A 21,757-nucleotide genomic window follows, 5' to 3' on the forward strand; every position below is an offset into this window, starting at 1 on the left:
CAGTCAAGGTCAGACCCGCCCACAATTGAGGCTATGCTGCAATTGGTTCTCCTTGGCACCTCAGATCACTGTACTTTCAATTTCAAATTCCGATCTGTTCCCGCGCTTGCGATATGCGGCACGCTACTCTCTCTCTCGACGCTGGGCGATGGCGGTGTCGTGCGAGGGTATCGTACGGCATAGATCACGCGAATTAGTGCACTGTAAACAACCCATCGTGTTTCCTTACTATCCAGCAATTTTAGTTCAATGTTTCAGACCATTCTTCGTGCCCAGTGAGCTTTCAGGTATTCAACATTTAATTATAGGAGGTATACTTTATCGACTTACAATTTTTTTTTCTGACACAACCAGGCTTGCTAGAAAGCAAACCCATCATTAGATGAGGAAGGCATGAGGACCAAACTCTTCGACAAAACCCTCTCAGGGAATGTAATTTGATCTGTTGTGTTCCTATACTGGTTAGATAACCAGCTGAACAGTGTATAATCCCTGCGGAATGAGGCGTTACTGGTGCTGGGGGCCTTAGGGTGGAACTCTACACCAACTTATTTTGCACTGTCCCCAAAGTTATTGTAATGAACAGGCATTTGTAACTCCAAAATTAATTGCAGTCAAATCCATATAATAAATCACCTGCAAAATGACGAGGGTCCATTAGGGGAGTTTGTGATCCTTCTCCATCAACACACTGCCTTTCTCATCAAGCCCAGTATGGCTGAGTGTCAGGTAGCATTTTCTGATTAACACGGGGAAAAATTATCTACCTCGACTCAATGACTACTGCTGGCAAGAACTTACTGGTGCCAAGCCACAGAGAGTGATCAAGGTGGATGAGGAACTTACTGGTGATTCCACTGTCTTCAGGAACGAAGGGGAATAAAATGGAATAAATAAAAACTGCCCTGAGTGACTTGCCACGCTTTAAAGGAGTTGCAAATAACACCAAATACGGGTGTACTCCACTTTGCAAAACAAGAGCGTACCTAGGAAACCTTTCGTATGCCGAGATGGCCTAAAGCGAAGACCCGTTCACTACCCACTGGAGGGTATTTTTGAAAACCCATTCAAATCCTTTCAGGAAGCGAACACGGCTTTCTTCGTAAAGCCGAATTTCCGTAGTTCGAGTATTCATAAAGAGGGGTATACCTGTACAGGAAATACTCAGCAGATCACTGTTCGGTGGGTTCGAAGAGCAACGAGTCTGGACACAGGCTGGACGCAGGAAGGACCTTTATTAAAACACACACAAGGGGGATAACACACACTAACTTGTTCAGTACAACTCTGATTATCCGAAATCGGATTAAATAAAAAAAAAATAAAAATAAAAAAAAAAAAAAAATAATATTAAAATAATATTCTCCGAAGGTCCTCGGTTATCAAAAAAAAAAATTTTTTAATTCAGATAAATGAGTATATCCAAAAACAAATCAGAAATTCTCATTTATGCAATTTTTTTTCTGGACCCGAACTGACCAAGGACGTTGAGCTCCCGACGGTGGCAGCAGCGGTGACCTCAAGCTGCTGGGCACCCCGGCATGAGGGGGCCTCGGTTGGGGAGGTGTCGGTGATCGAAGGTGGCCAGCAATTAATTTTTTTGGTGAGAATGAAACATTATTTTACTGCTTAAAAAGCCTTGCATGTCATTTGTTGATGTTTAAACACTGTTACTTGCTGTTACTCCTGAGCTGTTTTTAAAACGTTTATCCGCCTTAGGCCCAGTCCCGATCATTTCAGATAATCGGAGTTGTTACCATACTCTCAATCACACCATACAGTAATAATCAGTCACATCCGATTTAACACTACCGATACTAGCAGCTGTGTACAGACATAAACAGCCAAGAATTAAATACGCTACGCACTGTTCCTTGTCTATTGTGGGCATAGCCCCAATGTTATCTAACAGCCCCGATCCCTGTGTGGTGCACACCTTACCCACGACTCCAGAGTTCACGGCCTGGAGTGGAGCAAGGTTCGTCTCAGGGCTGAAGAGCAAAAGGGGATGAGCTACTGTATGTGGCGGACGTTATATTACAGTAAGCTGGAGGGTCCGGCCCAGGAAATCACAAGGTGATAAAAGGGGTCAGGTGTGCACCAATGGGCAGGCAGGGTCCAAACCTTGATTGGCAGGTGATGCAATTTCCGATTAGGTTCCAGACAGAGAGGTCACGTGACCCTCTGCAATCCTGTCGAATCTGTGGGGAAATAAGAGGAGAGGTAACTTGCAATGCTTTAAAGAAGTTGCAAAAATATTGAATATTGGATATACTCAGCAGGTCATGTAGAATCTGGGGAAGAGAGAATCATCCAAGTTGGTCAGCTCTCTTTAGCCGCTTTCCGGTGCTCGGACGCAGATAATGCGCCGGCAGACGCGGCTGGGGGAGTGCAGCTGGGATGTAGCTGCGTCCAAGTGAACGCCGGGCTCCTGTGGACTGCGGCCGAGTCTCACTGCTGCTTTCAGGTGCGGCGGGGTGGGGGGGGGGGATTCTCCGAGACGGAGAATAATACCGACAGGAGGAGGGTTAGGTAAGGGCTCCTCCTGGCCGGGTTCTCCACCTTCATGTGGCCACCCGACAGCCGCATTGGGGTCGAATAGGCGGCTTTACAGTCGGGTATTCTGGCCACCTGAAAGCGGCTTAAAAATACAATGATATTACAGTGCCAGCGACCAGGGTTCGAATCTGTACGGAGTTTTTACATTACCTTTTTACAGTTTCTATGTGGGATTCCTCCCACCATTCAAAACATATGGGGGGTGGGGGGGGGAGGCTGTAAATTGGCGGCACGGGCTCATAGGCCAGAAAGGCCTGTTACCATGCTGTATGTATGTCGTATGAACGAGGTAAAGCTAGAAACAAGGATGTTTTAAATTTGTTCTGAACCATCGAGTCTGTTTTTCTCCCTCTACAGAATCAGAATTTCTTTTAATTGTCATGAACACGTCAGGAAATGTGTCGTTTTCCAGCAGCTTTACTGTGGGTGTCGATTACATTTGAAAATAAATAAATTAGTGCAAAAGGAGAGAAAGTGAGATCGTGCCTGTGCCTGCCTCACCTAGAATTTCTGTTTTAGGGTCAGATTTTCAGCATCTGCAGTGTTAGATGTGATAAATATTTAGGTGTTGCCTGGGCCATTCATTGTGTCAGAAGCAAATGCTGAGTGGAATTTTTGGGTTGAACTCATGAAGTGTCCCAGCACCCAAAGTTAATAGCAGGCACTCCCGAATCAGTCGGGGACTTTTGTCTTTGAGTTTTGTTTGCAAGATTCAAGATTCAATTTATTGTCCTTGGAATAAAACAGGGTCATATTACACCAAATTGCCTTTTGCCTGCTGTAAGGTAGGCAGATTTGCCATCGGCAGAAATTACCTGAAGCGCCCCCTACAGTCAGAGAAAGTGAAGCAAAAGAGTCGTGTGTCGTCTCCCCCCCCCCCACCCCCGAGCCACTGAGTGTCCATGGATTAGCCTCCGGCGCTCCCGCAGCCCCCACGGAGTCCAGTCCAAAATATTGGTGGCCCGAGCTCCAGATCTGAACCTCCGACGCAGTCAGGGGCCCTTCAGTGCCTTTGGCACCCCTTCACGCCCCGGTTCCAAGAACTGGTACCCCTCTGGCAAGTTTCGAGCCAGTCTCCAGTGGTCCGCATCCCGGCGCGGGCCCCGCCGACAGCAGCCCCCAGCCTCCGTGGGTTCCTCGCCTTGAGTCGCCACCAGCCCGCCGCATGCGTGGGTCGATCAGCCACAGAGCCCCCTCCCTGGTCTGATGCCATGGTTCGTCTTCTCTGCTTCCCCTCAGACGGGGGGGGGGTGGTCTCCCCATTTTCTGGTGCCCTGGGCCAGTCCTCCACTTCCCCTGAAGTCTGCAACCCCTTGTACCTGTTCATACATCTCCTTTGGTCTCATTCTGACTTTGAATTGAATTGTTTATCGTTACATGTTCCAAAATATAGTGGAAAATCTTTGTTCTGCTTGCGATCCAGGCAAATTAACCTCTCTCCAGTACTGCAAAAATAAAATAATAATGTTATGGCTGCATCATGCCCTGGAACAGGGGGTACCAATAACCTTGAGTGGAAAGCACTGCTAAAGGGAGTGGACGCAGCCCAGGTCACCACAGGCAAAACCGTCCCCACCAGCAAGAACATTGCTGTTGGAGCAGCAGCAGCGATCATTCAGTGGTTAGGACACTGGTCTTGTAAACCAGGGGTCGCGAGTTCGTTCCTCGCCAAAATGGCGACTCCCTGTCTTCCTTACGGTAGACATAGTCAAAGATTTGATGTTATCTTTGTGTGTGTGTGTGTGTGTGTGCGTGCGTGCGTGCGTGCGTGCGTGCGTGCGTGCGTGCGTGCGTGTGTGTGTGTGTGGAGGGTCACGTGTCCTCTCCGACTGAAACCTGGTGGGTATGTGGATTGCAGAGGGCCACGTTACCTCTCCATCTGGAACCTAATCGGAAATCGCATCATCTGCCAATCAAGGTTTGGACCCTGCCTGCCCATTGCAATTTTAGAAATAAACTGTACACGGCGTAAACATGCAAAACTTTTCTTTAAAAAAACTCACATTCTGCTTTAAGCATTCCTTACGCCATCGGTGCTCCATGATTAGAGCCACTGCTCCAGACCCAATGGCCACTGAAATATTTTGCTTGAGAAAAATGGTCATTGGCCCACTTTGGAGGTCTGAAACCGTGCACATAATGAGTCCATGAGGGACGATTCAAACAGCGGGGTTTCAAGCTTTTTCTTTCCACTCATGCACCCACCTTAAGCAACCCCTTACGAATCACCGAGCACTGATGGCCGAGGGATTACTTAAAGTGGAATGTGAGGGGTTTTTTTAAAAGTTTTACGTGCTTACACTGCGTACAGTTTATTTTTTGTGCTACAAATTAGTGGAAATTCTGCCCCACTCGCAGGGGAGGGGAATCTCAGGGTTGGAGGTGATGACTGAAATCTTAATTTTGCACTTTATTGATTATTTTTTCCCCCCCTCTCTGAATTTTGCAGTCAGTTTGTTTCTGCTTCTTTATTTGTGCACATTTGAGGACAGCATCTTTTTGCACTACAAACAAGTAGAGATTCTGCCTGTCAGGGGGTAGATTTGATGTCATGGAGGGACAGAACACTGGCAATAAAGCTGGAAGCTGAATGTCGCTGTCCCTTTAAGAGCTCCAGGCTGGGCAGTGAGGGACACCGGGGGCTTCTGGGAATTGGAGTCACTGTGCGAGGGCAAGGGCAGGAAATGGCATCTCCCATCAGCCCGTGAGAGCGGAAGTGAGCCCTTCACTTCCGGCGGGGGACGCGGCGAGGGTTGGAAGAGGTGATCCGGCGGCACCGAGACATCAGGAGACATGTGAGTGGGCGAGGGGGCCCCAGAAACCGGGCGGAGGGCTCGGTCTGGGGTCTCTCCCCCCCCACCCCCGCTCGTGGCTGCTGCCCGCCGCGGGCGGCGCCCGGGACCGACTGGCGGGGCCCGAGGCCTAGGTCCTGGAGGATCCCCACCTTCCCCCCCCCCCCCCCCGGCCACCCTCCCCCATCCCCCCCCCCCCCCCCGGCCACCCTCCCCCATCCCCCCCCCCCCCCGGCCACCCTCCCCCTCCCCCCCCCCCCGGCCACCCTCCCCCTCCCCCCCCCCCCGGCCACCCTCCCCCTCCCCCCCCCCCCGGCCACCCTCCCCCTCCACCCCCCCCCGGCCACCCTCCCCCTCCCCCCCCCCCCGGCCACCCTCCCCCTCCCCCCCCCCCGGCCACCCTCCCCCTCCCCCCCCCCCGGCCACCCTCCCCCTCCCCCTCCCCCGGCCACCCTCCCCCTCCCCCCCCCCCCCGGCCACCCTCCCCCTCCCCCCCCCCCCGGCCACCCTCCCCCTCCCCCCCCCCCCCGGCCACCCTCTCCCCCCCCCCCCGGCCACCCTCCCCCCCCCCCCCCCCCCGGCCACCCTCCCCCCCCCGCTCTCAGGCCCCTCCCCCCGCTCTCAGGTCCCTCCCCCCGCTCCCAGGTCCCTCCCCCGCTCCCAGGCCCCTCCCCCCGCTCTCAGGCCCCTCCCCCCGCTCTCAGGCCCCTCCCCCGCTCTCAGGCCCCTCCCCCGCTCTCAGGCCCCTCCCCCGCTCCCAGGCCCCTCCCCCGCTCCCAGGCCCCTCCCCCGCTCCCAGGCCCCTCCCCCCGCTCCCAGGCCCCTCCCCCGCTCTCAGGCCCCTCCCCCCACTCTCAGGCCTCCCCTCCTCCGCTCTCTGGACCACGCAGCAACCAGTTGAGTTGAGGTGATGGATGTGAGACCCCCATTCATTCACCCAGTGGTTCATCCTCGCAATATATAAGGTCTCTCTCTTCCCCTCTCCCCCCCCCCCCCCCCCCCAAGGACTTAGTCAAGTCACCTTTATCCATCGTTTCATGTAGATGTGAATAAGCTCTTCCCCTTGAGAGTAGGTGAGATTGGAACCAGGGGTCATGAGCTAAGGGTTAGGGGGCAAAACTTTAGGAGTAACGCAAGAGGAAGCTGCTGGTGGCCGAGGGGGAGGGGCAGCGGCCGAGTGGGGGAGGGGCAGTGGTCAAGTTGGTGGGGGGGCGGCGGACGAGGGGGAGAGGTGGTGGCAGCAGGGTCAATTTTGTCATTTAAGAGAATGCGGGGGTTGGAGGGTTATGGGCAGGGAGCGGGTAGGTGGAACTAGTGGAGTTCATCTTAAATCGGTGCGGACTCGAGGGGCCGAGCAGTAACATAAGAGGAAGCTTCTTCGCTTAGATTCCAAGATCAGACAATCCCAGGTGTATTCAGGCTGCTTGGTGCTGAAGAATCAGAGTTTATTGTCATGAACAAGTCGTCGTGGTACTGGTGGCTGTGGTCCTCAGTTTCTGCTTGTACACTGGGGAGTAGAAGTACAGCCAGATGATCAAACTTGCCCAAGTGCAGTCGTGGGATGGCTCAGTAGGCGTTCTTCATGGTGGTGTAGCAGAGGTCAAGTGTCTTGGCTCCCCTGGTCTCGCACGTGACTTGTTGGTGGTAGTTCTCTCCCATTCATGGACCTGTCCAAGTTCTTTTTAAATGTTAAAAAGAATGCCCGTGCATTCACCACTTCAGCTGGCAGCCCATCACTCTCTGTGTGAAGAAGTTCCCCCTAATTCTATTTAAATTTTTACATTTAAATGTACAGCACAATAGCAGGCCCTTTTGGCTCACGAGCCTGTGCCACCCAATTGGCCAACAACCCCTGATCTGAGGAAACCCGAGCCCTTGGAGGAAACCCACTCAGACACAGAGAGAATGTACAAACTCCTTACAGACAGCCCTGGATTTGAACCCCAGTCCCGATCGCTCTACCCCTAAAGTTCTTCATAAACTTTCCCCTAACTCGTCCTCTTGTCATGTATGTTTAAAACCAAAAATAGACTTTGTTTGCAATAAATCATTTACGAAAAAGAAAACCATCCAAAAATCTTTTCACACAGTGTAGGCAAAATAATAGTTTGGTGCAGACTTGAAGGGGCGAAGGGCCTGTTTTTCTGTGCTATAATGTTCTATGTGTTCTCTGAATACACCATTACCACCACTGTGGCACCATGTCGCTTTCCCCCCCACCCTGTTTGAGATTCCTCTGCCATTAGATTCCTGAATAAATAATGGATCACAGACAAAGCCTTGCTTTGAGTTTTACTTTTTATTTTCATTATTTTTATTTATTTTGTAAGGTGATTTGTATAAATGTGATGCTGCCACAAAACAATGAATTTCTTGGCACGTTCATGACAATAAATTATGATTCTCAGTCTCAGACCCTCACCGCTCAGTAATGGGAGGGCTCTCCCCATAGTGCCCTCGTGTTGGCTGCGTTCCTCAGCACATACCCCTGCAGACTGAAATGTGCCAGTCGGCAGCACCCCTGCACCAACATCTCCGTGTGCCACAAGACCAACGGGTTCCAGGCAGACCAAAAAAAATAAAATAATATGCAAAGTTGCCTTTGGTCTGCCTTAAGGCAAAGATTCGCTGTTAGTATTGCCCCGCATCCCCTACGTTCAGAGAAAGGAAAGCAAATGAGAGTCCCCCACCGCCCTCCAGAGTCACTGCACTCTGGCACTTTTGCAGCCACACAGACTTCAGTGTCAACCTGAGCTTCTGACACGATGAGGAAACCTTCAGCGCCCAGGGAGCCCTTCTTGCCCTCAGCACCCACTCGCACCCTGTTTCTGATGAGCCAGTCTCCAGTAGCCACAGTCACTTGTAAATTTAATTTTTTTAAAAACTATTTAGATATACAGCACAGTAACAGGTCTTTCTGGCCCAGGAGCCCCATGGCGCCCAATCGATCTCACGACCCTCGTACTTTTTTGAACAGGGGTGGGGGGGGAGAATGCTGGGGTACACAGAGGAAACCCTCAGAGACAGGGGGAAAATGTACAAACGCCTTACAGACAGCACAGGATTTGAATCCCAATCCCTCGCCCACAAGTCACCCAACAACTCACTGCCGCAGGGCTTCTTGCTGATCTGGTCATCATCCTTGGGATCATTTCCTTTGCTGCTTCTCGCGCCTTTATAAATTCATGAGATGAAAGGTCACTGTCTTTTATTCCCAATCTAAAAGCAGTAACCAAAATTAAAAAGACCAAAAGAGCAATTTTTATGCATGGAGAGTAGTGGCTATATGGATTGAGTTGGCAGAGGGTGTAATAGAGGCAGGTACAATTGTTGGCATTTAAAAGACATCTTGATAGGTACATGGATAGAAAGGGTTAGGGATACACATGGGCATGAGTTGGGCTAAAGACCTGTATCCACGCTGTACCTATGTTCAGTTCGAGTTTATTTGTCATCCGAATGTACCAGTAAAACCCAATGAAACGCCGTTCTCCAGTCCACAACAGTGCAAACCGCATGTAGAGACGTAACGTGGATCCAGACAAGTGATAGATGTATGCACACACAAGTATAGATATATAAAAATATGTAACTATTGATCATAAATAGTGGAGTCACAGAATGTTTCAGCTGTCATTCAGCAGTCTAACTGCCTGTGGGAAGAAACTGTTCCTCAATCTTTTTCCCAGTGGGCGTAACGGGAAGATGCTGTGGTTGTGGGGGTCCTCATTGATTTTGAGAGCCCTCCTTAAAAAATGATGATAGCAATGGAAAAGGAGACCCCAGTCATCCTCTCTGCTGCTCTTATAGCACTGTGTATTGACCTCCACAGCAACAGTACCAGACTGTGATGCAGCTGGCCTGGATACTCTCAATAGAGCTCCTGTCGAACGTTGACAGGATGGTGGCCCGTAGGTGTGCCCAAAGCAGCCTTCTGAGGAAATACAGTCACTGTTGCGCCTTCCTGATAAGTGAGGAGATTTTGTATGTCCAGGGTAGGTCACTTCTTAAGGACTTCAAGGAACTTGGTGCTCTCCACCACCGAGCTATTAACATTTAGTGGTCATCCCTGGTCCTCCTGAAGCCCACAGTCATCTTTGTTTTGTCAATTGTTCTCACAAGATTTTCCATCAGATTCAGTACGCCACTGAAGATCTTGAAAACCTCTCGAGGTGTACCGTGGAGAGCACTCTGGCTGGTTGCATCACTCTGGTATGGAGGTGCCAACGCTCAGGACAAGGACATACTATTTTGAAGGGGACATGAGGCGGTGTCTTACGGAAGTTGCCTCTCCCCTCAAGGACCCCCCCCCACCATCCAAGCCTCTCTGCTACCATTGGGGGAAAAGGGTTCCGGAGCCTGAAGAGAAGCCCTCAGTGGCACAAGGACAGCTTCTTCCCCTCTGCCATCAGATCCCTGAATGAACAATGAACCACAGGCGCTGCCTTACTTGGACTTGTAATTGCACTATTTATTTTGTCAGGTGGTGTGTATAAATGTTTGCACTGTGTTGCGGCCGCTAAGCAACGAGTTTCATGAGGAATAAATTCTGATTCTAATTTCTCAAGATGTGTTAGATGAACTGGCCTGTGATTTCTGCCCTCCCTTACTGAATTGCAATTTGTGCAATTGGGGCCTTGTCGTTTAATCCCTTTAGTTAGTCTCGTGGTACTTTTCTCGTATTTTTAAAACTTTTTTAAATTAAGCCTTTGCTAGATTCTAAAAATTTCCCAATTTTCTTGCCTATCTGTATCCATGCTGTATCTATGTTCAACTTTTGAAATGTTGTGCCATTCTTATCTCCCTTACTTCGGCATTTAGGCTGGTGTCAGAGTAATTGGCGACGTGGCTAGTAGAGCCTCATGGATTTAATTATGATCTCAGATGCTCTCAGTGTAGAGTTTGCATGTTCTCCCTGTGACCAGGAGTGTTTCTTCCAGGTACTCTTCATTCTTCTTGCATCTAAATGATGTGTGTGGATTGGCAAGAATATTGCAGCAAATTGCACCCCCCCCCCCCACTGTATCTGTGGGATGTGAGGAGATTGAAAGTGAGATTAATGTTGGATCAGTAGAAATGGATGGTTAATGGGGTCGTAGAGTGCCAAAGGGCTTGTTTCCATCCTGCAACTGTGGGCGGCACGGTTGGCTTTAGAGGTTAGCACAGGGATAAGGACCGGGGTTTGAATACCATGCTGTCTTTTAAGGAGTTTGTACATTCTCCCCACATCTGTGAGGGTTTCCCAGGGGGGGGGGGTTCCAGTTTGCTTCCCCTGTTCGAAAGGTTAATTGGGTGGCACAGACTGGTGGGCCGAAATGACCTGTTACTGTGCTGTATGTCTAAATTTATATTAAAAAAAAATCTTTATTACCCTTTCCAATTTGCTTTGTCCAGTATAATATCTGAAAAAGTCCTTTATGGTGCCTTTTAAGATCGTTTCTCCTTTATTAACAATATCACATACTTATGAATATTCAGTTCCCTGCCTCATCACTGTGCAACTATGCCCGTCAGATTGTACCCTTGCCTTTAATTCTAGCTGCATTCAGATAAAGAACCCTTAATTTTCTTTTCTTTACTCTTCCCCGAGTTGCTGATTCAGCACTTGTGCCTCATTTGCTCTGTCGCTTTCTGATATAGTCTGAGGATCATTGCTCCTATCCAGTGTCGATCACTGTAACCTTCTCTTTTTTCCCTTAGCTTCCTAAAGACCCCTTCACCTGAATTTCTACCTCCTTTTCCCAGCATACGCATCTATTTTCCATTTTGAGTTATCAATCTTGGCTTTTAAGTTTTCTGCTTTACCACCCTTCTGGTTGGGAAGCCAAAGTTTTTACATCTTACATTTGTTTTACTCGTTCGCACCTGCGACTTGTTCAATTTTTACAATCTAATTTCAAATGAACCATATCTATGTCATTGCTCTTTACAACTCTGCAAGATTATCTTCTCTGAACAGCCTCGAGCACTTTAAAGCGTTCTCGTCTGGAATATGACACTCCACAGAAGCCCTGTGCAGTGGCTTATGACTTTCCTGGCTTGTACCTCAGGCTTTTTAAGTTCTATTTTGGGGGGGGGAAAAAGCCTGTTTAGTTGCGGCTGTTTATATTTAAGCAATCTCTGTTTCAACCTTCTTCATCTTTCAGATTTCTCACATTTAGTAAAAGCAAAAGTCTAAAATCAATATTAGACCTCCCTTGGAGATTCATAATTGAGCCCCTTCTACCTGAAAGCATGGCCATGAGCACCTTGTTTATCTAGGAGTCACAAGTACAGAAGAAGTCCAAAAATCTGGATACCAGAAATCCGGACCACCGAGAATTTGGACTTTTCGAAAACTCTTCAAAATTTGGAGGGCTTTTGTGTGTGTGCATGCATAAGCTGCAGAGATGTACAACAGCCACAAGTGGCGACTCTTGAAACTAGCAATGAAACTGTGACAAGCCTATAATTTTGTGTCCTACTCTTTCTGTTTACCATATATAGCATATGTATTTATACACCCATAAGAATGAACCCTTAAGTAGATCAATTTCATCTCTTCCTTGAATTTGAATGTTAAAAGTACTGCCCGACTATCTGGAAAATCTGAACCAGCCAAATCCACACCAGTGTGGATTTTTGGACTTCTACCATGAAGTGTTTAGGCAGCGTGGGGGAAACTTGCAGGTAGATGAGGTGAGGTTAGGAACTTTGTATCCAATTTCCTTACCCATTAAGGAATGAGTAGTAGGATGATTAACTCTCAATATTGATCCTCGGCTATGACTTTAAATCCCACCATTGCTGGGATTTTGGATTTTTGATAAAATAGTCTCAGTAAAAGTGACAAATGAAACTGATTGCAAGTAAAAACCCATCTAGTTCACTAATGCTGTTCAGCAACGGAAAGCTTTCCCTCCTCCTTGGTTCGGCCCATATGTGTTTTAAAACCAATCAATGTGGTTGATTGATGCCTGCCCCTGGATTGAGGGGGGCAGCTCGGATGGGTAATAAATACTGACATTTACAGTGATGCCCGCAGCCCGTGAACACATTTAAAAATCAAAATTCATCCTGCAAACTGCTTTACCCACTTTCTTGCACCAGTGACTGGAATAAGGAACTTTCTTCTAGATGCCCAGAAGGTTTGCATTTTGACAGTGAAAACTATTGTATAAATTCAAATACAGGTTCTACCTGTCTAATCCGGTGCTCTGTGGTCCGGCAACTCCCGTGGTCCAGCACGTTTTGAATCTGCTGCCAATAGTTTGTGGATTTGCCACCAGAGTGGCACTGTAAACTGCACTAATGCGCCAAAACCTGTACCCTTCAGCCAGGTGTTTTGGTTAATTTCATATATTCAGCTGTACTTTAGCCCTTCAAGATGTCATCCAAGAGGTGCAGAAGATTGTGCTCTTGCTAATAAGCATTCCCTTAGGGGTCAATTTCTGTTTTCCGGGATTTTCTGTGGCAGGCAGTGGTTAGGTCCTGACGTTAAAGAGGGATTTAAAAAAAAATTAGGAGGGTGGGGGGCCTGCCACTCACTGATGTGGTGGATAATCTTTTTCCTTAGGTGGAAATGCCAAATTCTAGAGGGCATTGGATTAGTGTATGAGGTGGAGAGGAGATTTGCGAGGCTTTTTAAACACAGAGTGATAGGTGCTGGGGCCACGTTGTTGGGGAGGTTGGTAGAAGCAGCTGTTTACGAAGCATTTGGACCAGTGGTTTTCAAACTTCTTTCCACTCACTTTAAGTAATCCCAATGCCAAAGGTGCTCTGTGATTAGTAAGGAATTACTTAAAGTGAGTGGAAAGAAAAAGTTTGAAAACCACTGATTTAGACGGACACCCAAATGGGCAGGGAATAGAGGGATAGGGACCATGGATAGGCAGATGGGATCAGTTTAGTTTAGCATGATGGTCAGTGTAGACTGAGTGAGCTGATGGGTTTTTGTTTCCCAGTGCTTCACTGTCTATGAAACAAAAAATGCATTGCTGTCACCTTAGCCTTTTCTCTATTCCTTGCATAAAGCACTCCCCTCGCCCCCCCCCCCCCTGCGGTTTTTCTTTCCACTGTTTCAGTTACTCGCGGTCCAAAAATATTAAATGGAAACTTCCATAAATAAACAATTCATAAGTTTTAAATTGTGCGCTGTTCTGAGTAGGGTGATGAAATCTCGTGCCGTCCCTCCTGGGACGCGAATCATCCCTTTGTCCAGTGCATCAGTGCTGTATATGCTGCAGTCACTTGGTAGCTGTCTTGGTTATCAGATCGACTGTCACAGTATCACATTGCTTGCGTTCAAGTTAACCCTTTTTAGGGTTCGGTACTATCTGCGATTTCAGGCATCCGCTGGGGGGGGTCTTGGAACATTTGCCCTGGATGACGGTGGGGGGGGAATACTACTGTATTTCTACCTACCTCCTTCAAATCTAAGTTTTGAAAGAGAATAAACTGGGTTTGAAGCTCTTTCTCGTTAATTTTTAAACTTTTCCAGAGCAAATAGTGTAGTTTCTTGGCATGAAATGTATCAGGCTCTATTACCCTCACATGATTGGTGTATTACAGAAAGCTACAACACAGGACAGGCCCTTCGGCTCATGGTGTTGTTCCATCCTAATAACAGTCTAACAGCTGCCCAGAATTTCCCAACTACATAACTTCCATTTTTCTCAGTTCCACGTACTTATCTAATACAGGTACACAATCCTTTATCCACACATCTAAAATCTGGAAAGCTCCAAAAACCGGCAAGAGGGGCGAGAGACCGGCAGCGCGGGTCAGGCGGGCGAGGGTGGGGGGAGGGGGTGGGGAGAGACCGGCAGCGCCACTGGAAGGGGGTGGGGGTGGATACGGCAGCACAATTTGGGTGGGCTTAAATCTGACTTTCCGAAATTTGGAACACACAGTCCCCCAAGGGTTCCGGATAAAGGACTGTGAACCTGTGGTCTCTTTAAAGATCCTATTACCACTGGTTATAGTTTTGGTTCATGTGAATGTGCGTACTTTTAATCAATCATTTGCTGGAGCTACTGTCATACTTGTTTTACAGAATTGTTCACATTAGCAAGACTCTGTTGGGAGAATTTTTGCTCTTGATTTGGGATCCCAAAACACTCTCCAATAATCTAGGCTGAAGCTTCAGTGCAGTGTTCGGTCCAGCATTAATATTTCACGTGACATCTTCTCAAGCTACAGCTTAATAGCTTTGTTCAAGGGAAGTTTTTCAGAACTTTACACCAACTTTTATTTATTTGTTTGTGACTGTGCTATGCAATGAGTTGATTTTGAAGTTTTGCATATGAAGAAATGGGGTCAGTGGGACTCAATGGGTCAGGCACGGTGAGAAAGTCAAAACTCAGAAATGTTGGAGGAATTCAGCCAGTCTCACAGCATCCAGAGGAGGTAAAGATCTATTCGCGACGTGACGGGCCTGAGTGAATATCTACCTCATTTTCATTACGATCACAATATCTGCAGACTTTCCTGTTTCACTCCGTGGAGAGAAATGTCAAGTCAGTGTTTCGGATTGGACCCTCTCTCAGGACCTGAAACATTGACTCTTTCTCTCGCCGGATTCCTGCCAGCTTCTCCTTGTTCAAGGTTCCAGCATCTCCAATGTTTTTCGCATCACTTGAGACGTATAAACCTGATTGATGAATCAATGGTTTTCCATTCCTGTGATCTTAATATTGCTTAACAGTGAACATCATAAAAATGCTTATTTTTTTTAACTCTAGGAGTCTGTTAAACAAGCCTAAGAGCGAGATGACTCCCGAGGAGCTTCAAAAGAGAGAGGAGGAGGAGTTTAACACAGGACCCCTCTCTGTTCTGACCCAGTCTGTCAAAAACAATACACAGGTCCTCATTAACTGTCGCAACAATAAGAAACTGTTGGGAAGAGTCAAGGCCTTTGACAGGTAGTTATTTTCGGATTACTTTCTCTCCTTCCTTTCCAAACTCAAAAGGAAAGCTTATAATAGAATAGTTTTCTCATGAGTATATTTTGTACCAGTGGCCAGGAGATTATGTTTAAACAAGGTAGACAGGAACCCGATTTTCTCTATTTGATTGCCATCTATGCTGGACAAGAGAACTTTATAATAATTCTAATTGACTTCCAAATATTTCTCTATAAAGCATATGCAAGCTAGGAAGATGTTAATTTTTTTAAGTGAAAAACATTAGAACTGACTATCGAATACCTAATTTTATGCACCATGTCATCTAAACATCCTATTGCTGAATTGTGCTGCGGGGAAGGCACTTACTCAATTTGTTCCACTTGGTCTCTCTCGCAAACAAATATTCTCTCAGACCTCATCCAACAGGAGCTTTCAGATGCTTTAGCAGCTTCGTGCATCATTCATCATATCCCTCCCCTCCCCCGCCACCACTTCGTCCAGGAGTACTAGTTTGGGTAAAGTAACAGTGAGGGTCTGAAATTCCAGGGCGCAACAACCTGTACAAGAATCAGAACCTTTTTGAATCATACACACTGACCACACGTCAGCAATCCAGAAAATAAATAAAAGTAAAACCACAACGCTGGAGAAACTCGGCAGGCCAAACAGCGTACTTTATATAGCAAAGATAAAGCTACATTACCCATGTTTCGGGCTTGAGCCCTTCACAAAGTGTGACCAAAATGTAGATAGCCGCCTGAACAAAATGTACTTTATATAGCAAAGATAAAGTTACATTACCCATGTTTCGGGCTTGAGCCCTTCATCAAAGTGTGACCAAAATGTAGACAGCCGCCTGAACAAAATGGTGGATGGGCTGGGGTGAGCACAGACCCACAAACAGGAAGCGATAGGCGGAAGACTCTCTCCACTCAGTAAGGTGGTATGTACAGCAGTAGGAATTGCTTATATTCTCACATCAGTGGACCTTGTTATTTGGGACTTAATTTACAAAGCAACAAATTCTGGTCTGATGACATTTCTTAAATGATTGAATTAATTTGTGTCCCTCATTCTCACCAATAATGTACTCCCCTTGTGGTCTGATTGTTGACATCCTTTGTATCTTGTAGCCCTTCAACCATTATAAAGCCTGTCCATGGCTAAATATGTACCCATTTTATTTGTTTTGTGACAGGATGTTGAAATATTTTTGGTAAGTTTGTGAGTTCCATCTGAAGGAAAGGTGCTGCTTTTTGTCTGTAAATCTAGTAGAGTTGACACTTCTACTTCCTCAGGGGTTTGCGGAGATTTGGAATGACATCAAAAACACTGGCACATTTCTACAGATGTGTAGAGGAAAGTGTGCATCACGGCATCGTATGGAGACACCAATACTCCCAAGCGTAAAGCCCTGGAAAAAGTAGTGGACACAGCCCAGGGCATCACAGGCAAAACCCTTCCCAGCATCGAGTACATCTACGGGGAACAACAGCAGCGATCATTAATGATCCACTCTGTTCACCCGCACACGCTCTGTTCTCGCTGCTGCCATCAGGAAAGAGGTCTCGGTGCCAGAAGACTCGCACCACCAGGTTCAGGAACAGCTGCTCCCCGCTCCACCATCAGACTCCAACAGCAAACTCAATCAGGGATTTACTTGGGGACTCTTTATTGATTTTCTTTCCCCTCTCTGTATTGCACAGTCAGTTGGTTCACATTTTTAAAATTTGTTTACATGTGTACATTGAGTACGGTTCTTTTGCATTGCCAATAAGTGGTAATTCTGCCATGCCCGCAGGAAAAAAGAATCTCGGGGTTGTATGTGATCTCGTGTTATGTTCTCTGACAATAAATCTGAATCTCGTTGGCTCACGGCAACGCTAGCTTCCATTTCATCAGTCAAATCACGAAACAGGATAGGCGTAATTTTCTTTTTCACGCATCTGCAGTGGATGTTTTGTGGTTTAAGTATAGGTGCAACTCCTGCTTATCCCAAGGAGAGCTGCTGACATCAGGTTATGGCACTGACTATTGAGATCAATGTCCATTGCAAAGCACTGCTCAATCAATGTGAAACAGTTTTGTTGTTTCAAGCAATTCACACTACGACATAGTGGTTGCTTGTTTCCTCGATTGGTGACTTGGGCTCACTCAAGCATCCCTTTAGATTTTTAAGTAATGGGAATAATTATGATCCATATGTTTTCTCCTAAAGAATTCGGGTGACACATTCTAGCTTTGCCGAAAGATGAAAGAACACTTCAGTTAGACCTGTCAGTTTGAGGGGTTTAAATTCAGCAAATTTTAATAGATCGCTGATATAACCGTTTCTTACTGGGTATATAATTTTTTTTGTCTGCCACCTAAAGTAATAGCAATTATCCAAAGTAATAGCCCATAATAGCAAAGCAGTTGCCAGGCTGAAAGCTGATTTCTCAAATAGATACTTCACTTGCGCCCACACGTCCACCACCATTCAGGGCCCCAAACCCTCCTTCCGATTGAGGCAGCTCTTCACTTGCGAATCTTCAGGGGCTCATCCACTTTGGAAAGAGTGGCCGCAAACTGGGAGACCGCTTTGTTCAGCACCTCGCCTCCGTCTGCCGCAGTACCGCTCTCAGTGGCCCCCCCATTTCATTTGCCCATCGCATTCCCCCACTGGCGTGTCTGTCCAAGGTCGCATGCGCTGCCAGACTGAGGCCACCTGCAAATTGGAGGAGCAATACCTCATCTTCCATCTGAGCTCCCTCCAACTGGATGGCATTAACATAGACTTCTCCAGTTTCCGTTAGAACGCCCCCCCCCCCCAATCTTCTTCCCCCTGTCTTCTTTTCCTCTCTCTCTCTCTTCCCTTTTCCCTCCGTCTCCTTTCACGGAGCCAAAATCAATTCTCACCTCTCCTCTCATCGTATCCAATTAACACCTTTTGTCTGTTGGTCTGGACTTCTCCCCTCCCATTCTTTCCCTCACCTTTACTTCACTTATAATATGTCTTGAGGAAGGGTTCAGGCCCAAAATGTCACGTTATAACTTTACCTGCTGTGGACGCTGCAAAACCGGCTGAGTTCCTCCAGCATTTCTGAGTTTTGATTTCAAGTGACCTAGGCTGTTTGTGCAGGTCTCCAGGCAGGTCAGCTGAATTTCATTTAATTGTAAAAGATTGAAGGGCCAGTACCCAGAGGGCATATATTTAAGGGGACAAGCAAAAGAACTAGGGGCGCAGTGAAAAGAAACTTTTATGTACAAGTGTTTATAATGTGCCTAACAGCTTTGACAGAACCCTTTAAATGGTTATTTGTTAAATACTTGAAGAGGAAAGCTTTGCAGAAATGTGGGTGAATGCCTGCCTTTATCGAAAGGACCAATGCAGATTGAAGAGACCAAGCAGTGTGTGATTTCAGATTTATTGTCAGAGTACATACATGACATCACATACAGCCCTGAGATCCTTTTTTTCCTGCGGGCGAGGCAGAATGACCCTTATTGGTAAAAACAAACTCTTTTCAATGTACATTGTAAACAAACTGCGATATGTAGAGGAGAGGGGAAAAAAGTGCACAAGTGTCCTTAAATGAGTCCCTGATTGTTTGTAATAACCATATAACAATTACAGTACGGACACAGGCCATCTCGACCCCTCTAGTCCGCACCGATTTAAGTGAACTCCTCTAGTCCCACCTACCCACTTCCTGTCCACAACCCTCCAATCCCCTCACATCCATATACTCATCCATCCTTCTCTTAAATGACCAAATTGACCCTGCTCTTCCGGAAGATCACTCCACTCAACCATCCCTCTCTGAGTGAAGAAGCTTCCTCTCAACTTTTGCCCCTTAACCCTTATGACCCCTCGTTCCAATCTCACCCTCCCTCAAGGGTAAGGGCCTATTCACATCTACTCCATCTGTCCCCCTCATAATTTTTACATACCTCTATCAAATCCCCCCCTCAACCTTCTACTCTCCAATGAATAAAGACCCAGTCTACTCAGTCTTTCTCTGTATTCTAGATACTGCAATCCAAGCAACATTTTAATACATCTTCTTTGCATCCTCTCTACCTTATTGATACCCTTCCTTTAATTTGGCGACCAAAACTGCACACGGTATTCCAAAATGTCGTTGAGGAGTCTGAGGGTGGAGGGGGAGCAGCTGTTCCTGAACCTGGTGGTACGAGTCTTGTGGCCCCGACACCTCTTTCCTGATGGTAGCAACAAGAACAATATTCTGGGTGGTGTGGATCCTTGATGATTGCTGCTGCTCTCCGACGGCAGCGTTCCCGGTAGATGTTCTCGATGGTTGGGAGGGTTTTGCCCGTGGTATCTTGGGCTGTGTCCATCACCTTTTGCAGGGCTTTGCACTCGGGGTATTGGTGTCCCCATACCAGACGGTGATGCAGCTGGTCATCACACATCTGTAGAAATTTGCCTGGGTTTCCGAACCTCCGCAAGCTCCTGAGGAAGTCAAGGCGCTGACGTGCTTTCTTCATGATGTCACTGGTGTGTTGGGTCCAGGAAAGATCCTCTGAGGTAGTGACTCCCAAGAACTTAAATTTGCTCACCCTCTCTATACTACGATATGTTTTTGGTCACTTCTTGACTTGTCATTAAAAAGAGTTCTTGTTTAATGACGCAAAGTTCTGCCCAGTTAATGTGAGGTGGCTGGGTGGTGCACTGGGATTAGGGGGACCTCAGCAGGCCTCGGTGTAAAAGGGAAGATGAGCAAACAAATCTGCAGCAACACCTGAAATAGTCGAAAAACGGGCTTCCAGTTCGTTCCACGTAGTAGTGAAGTCCTAGCAGATTTTTGACTGCACGGTTTCAGATTACCATAGAGTGGTCCACCCAGTTATGTGGTTGAAAACCAAACATAAACAGCAAGTTCCACCACTTTTTATTAATAAATATGTGGGATCCCTCCTTTGGTTCTTATAATGTCGATCGTGTGGTTGGATATAATTGGCGGCTCTGGTAGAAGGCTTGGGTAAAACGGTCTCTCGAGTGCGCTCTTTAGTCAGAACAAGGCATTTAGAATAAAATTTAGACAATAACGGGCCAGTCCAGCCTACGAGTCCATGCCACCCAGTTTACACCCCATTAACCTACGCCCCAGTACGTTTTTGAACGGTAAGAGGAAACCAGCTTCCCCGGAGAAAACCCACGCAGACACCCGAGTTAAACACAATTCTGATATTGGCAATTTTGGTTCATCCATTTCTGCAGTGGCTTTAGAACAGGGGTTTGTGCTTAGGAAGGTTTCCCACTTGTGTCAAAAGTTACAGGACTTCTGAGAAATCTGAAACATTTAAAATTGTGAGAGCTGTGAGTGGGGTAAATAGTCATTCTTCTCTCTGAAGGTGGAAATATCAAATAGAAGGGGAAGGGGGGGTTTTAAAAGAGATTTACGATTCAAGATTTGTATACGCAGAGTGGTGGGTACCTGAAATTCACTGTGGGAGAGGGGAAATGTGCTGTAAACAGACAAGGAAGCAACATTCAAGAGGTATTTAGACAAATGCATGAACTGGCAATGAAGGGAGGAGAGTATAGTCAACAGGTAAAACACGAAAGTCTGCAGACACTAGGTGAAATAACACAATGCAGGAGAAATTCTGTAGGTCAAACAAAAGATAAAGGTTCATACTCAACGTTTCAGACTTGAGGTATGGAAAAATGTCAGCAGGCACTCAATCAAAATTGATTTGTTGGGGGGGGGAATAGTTAGGGGGGATAGGGAAGGGAGGAAGAACGGGGTGTAGTTGACGTTAATGCCATCCGTTTGGAGTACGCCCGGATGGAAAATCAAGTGTTCCTCCAATTTACGGGTGGTCTTGGTGGGAGAGTACACAAGGCCATGGACAGACATGGGAGTGGGGCACGGAATTCCACTAGGAGATCCCTGTCACTGATGCGGACAGACTGGGATTGTGGCTAGCATAAGCATTGTGGGCTGAAGGGTCTGTACTTGTGCTGTGTTTGAGGAGTCTAACATTGCTTTGGTGACTGACCTGAAACCTAATGTTCCAAGGCACTTTTCTTTTGGGGAAAAAAAATACCCTTGAGACATTGTTGCCCTCCATTTTCTTGTTTCAGGCATTGCAACATGGTGTTAGAAAATGTGAAAGAGATGTGGACCGAGGTGCCCAAGAGCGGAAAAGGCAAGAAGAAGTCCAAACCCGTCAACAAGGACCGATATATCTCTAAGATGTTCCTCCGAGGGGACTCTGTCATCGTGGTACTGAGGAACCCACTCATCACGGGCAAATGAATGGCCCAATTCTGATTTGTAACTTATAGCATTGGAAAACATACTCGGGAATAACGGCTAGGTTTTTATTTTGTGTCTGTAGTCACTTTCCCCATTTCCTTCGTATCATTTATAATAAAATTTCTATCATTTTGATGAGTATCTTTATTTTTAAGAGTATCTTTGTATGGCGTGAGGAATGGATCATTGAAAAGAAATCTACAGCACAGTACAGGCCTTTCGGCCCATAGTGTTGAGCTCACCTAACAAC

At 47.0% G+C, this 21,757-nt stretch overlaps 1 protein-coding gene across 1 annotated transcript; it reads left to right on the plus strand.

Moving 5' to 3' along the window:
• The first annotated feature begins 5,246 nt into the window (after positions 1 to 5,246).
• Positions 5,247 to 21,640, plus strand: snrpd2 (small nuclear ribonucleoprotein D2 polypeptide). Its single transcript, XM_069907599.1, has 3 exons — positions 5,247 to 5,354; positions 15,074 to 15,253; positions 21,333 to 21,640. Coding segments are annotated over exons 1-3 (357 nt in total). The 5' UTR covers positions 5,247 to 5,352; the 3' UTR covers positions 21,508 to 21,640.
• Positions 21,641 to 21,757: the final 117 nt, after the last annotated feature.

This window comes from Narcine bancroftii, chromosome 13, assembly GCF_036971445.1.
Source record: "Narcine bancroftii isolate sNarBan1 chromosome 13, sNarBan1.hap1, whole genome shotgun sequence".
Taxonomy (NCBI): Eukaryota; Metazoa; Chordata; class Chondrichthyes; order Torpediniformes; family Narcinidae; genus Narcine; species Narcine bancroftii.

What these genes read in the sequence shown, in the direction of transcription:
- snrpd2 (XM_069907599.1), top strand. An exon ending in AGAGTCAAGGCCTTTGACAG is followed by an intron (nt 15,254 to 21,332) that starts GTAGTTATTTTC and finishes TTCTTGTTTCAG; the next exon opens with GCATTGCAACATGGTGTTAG.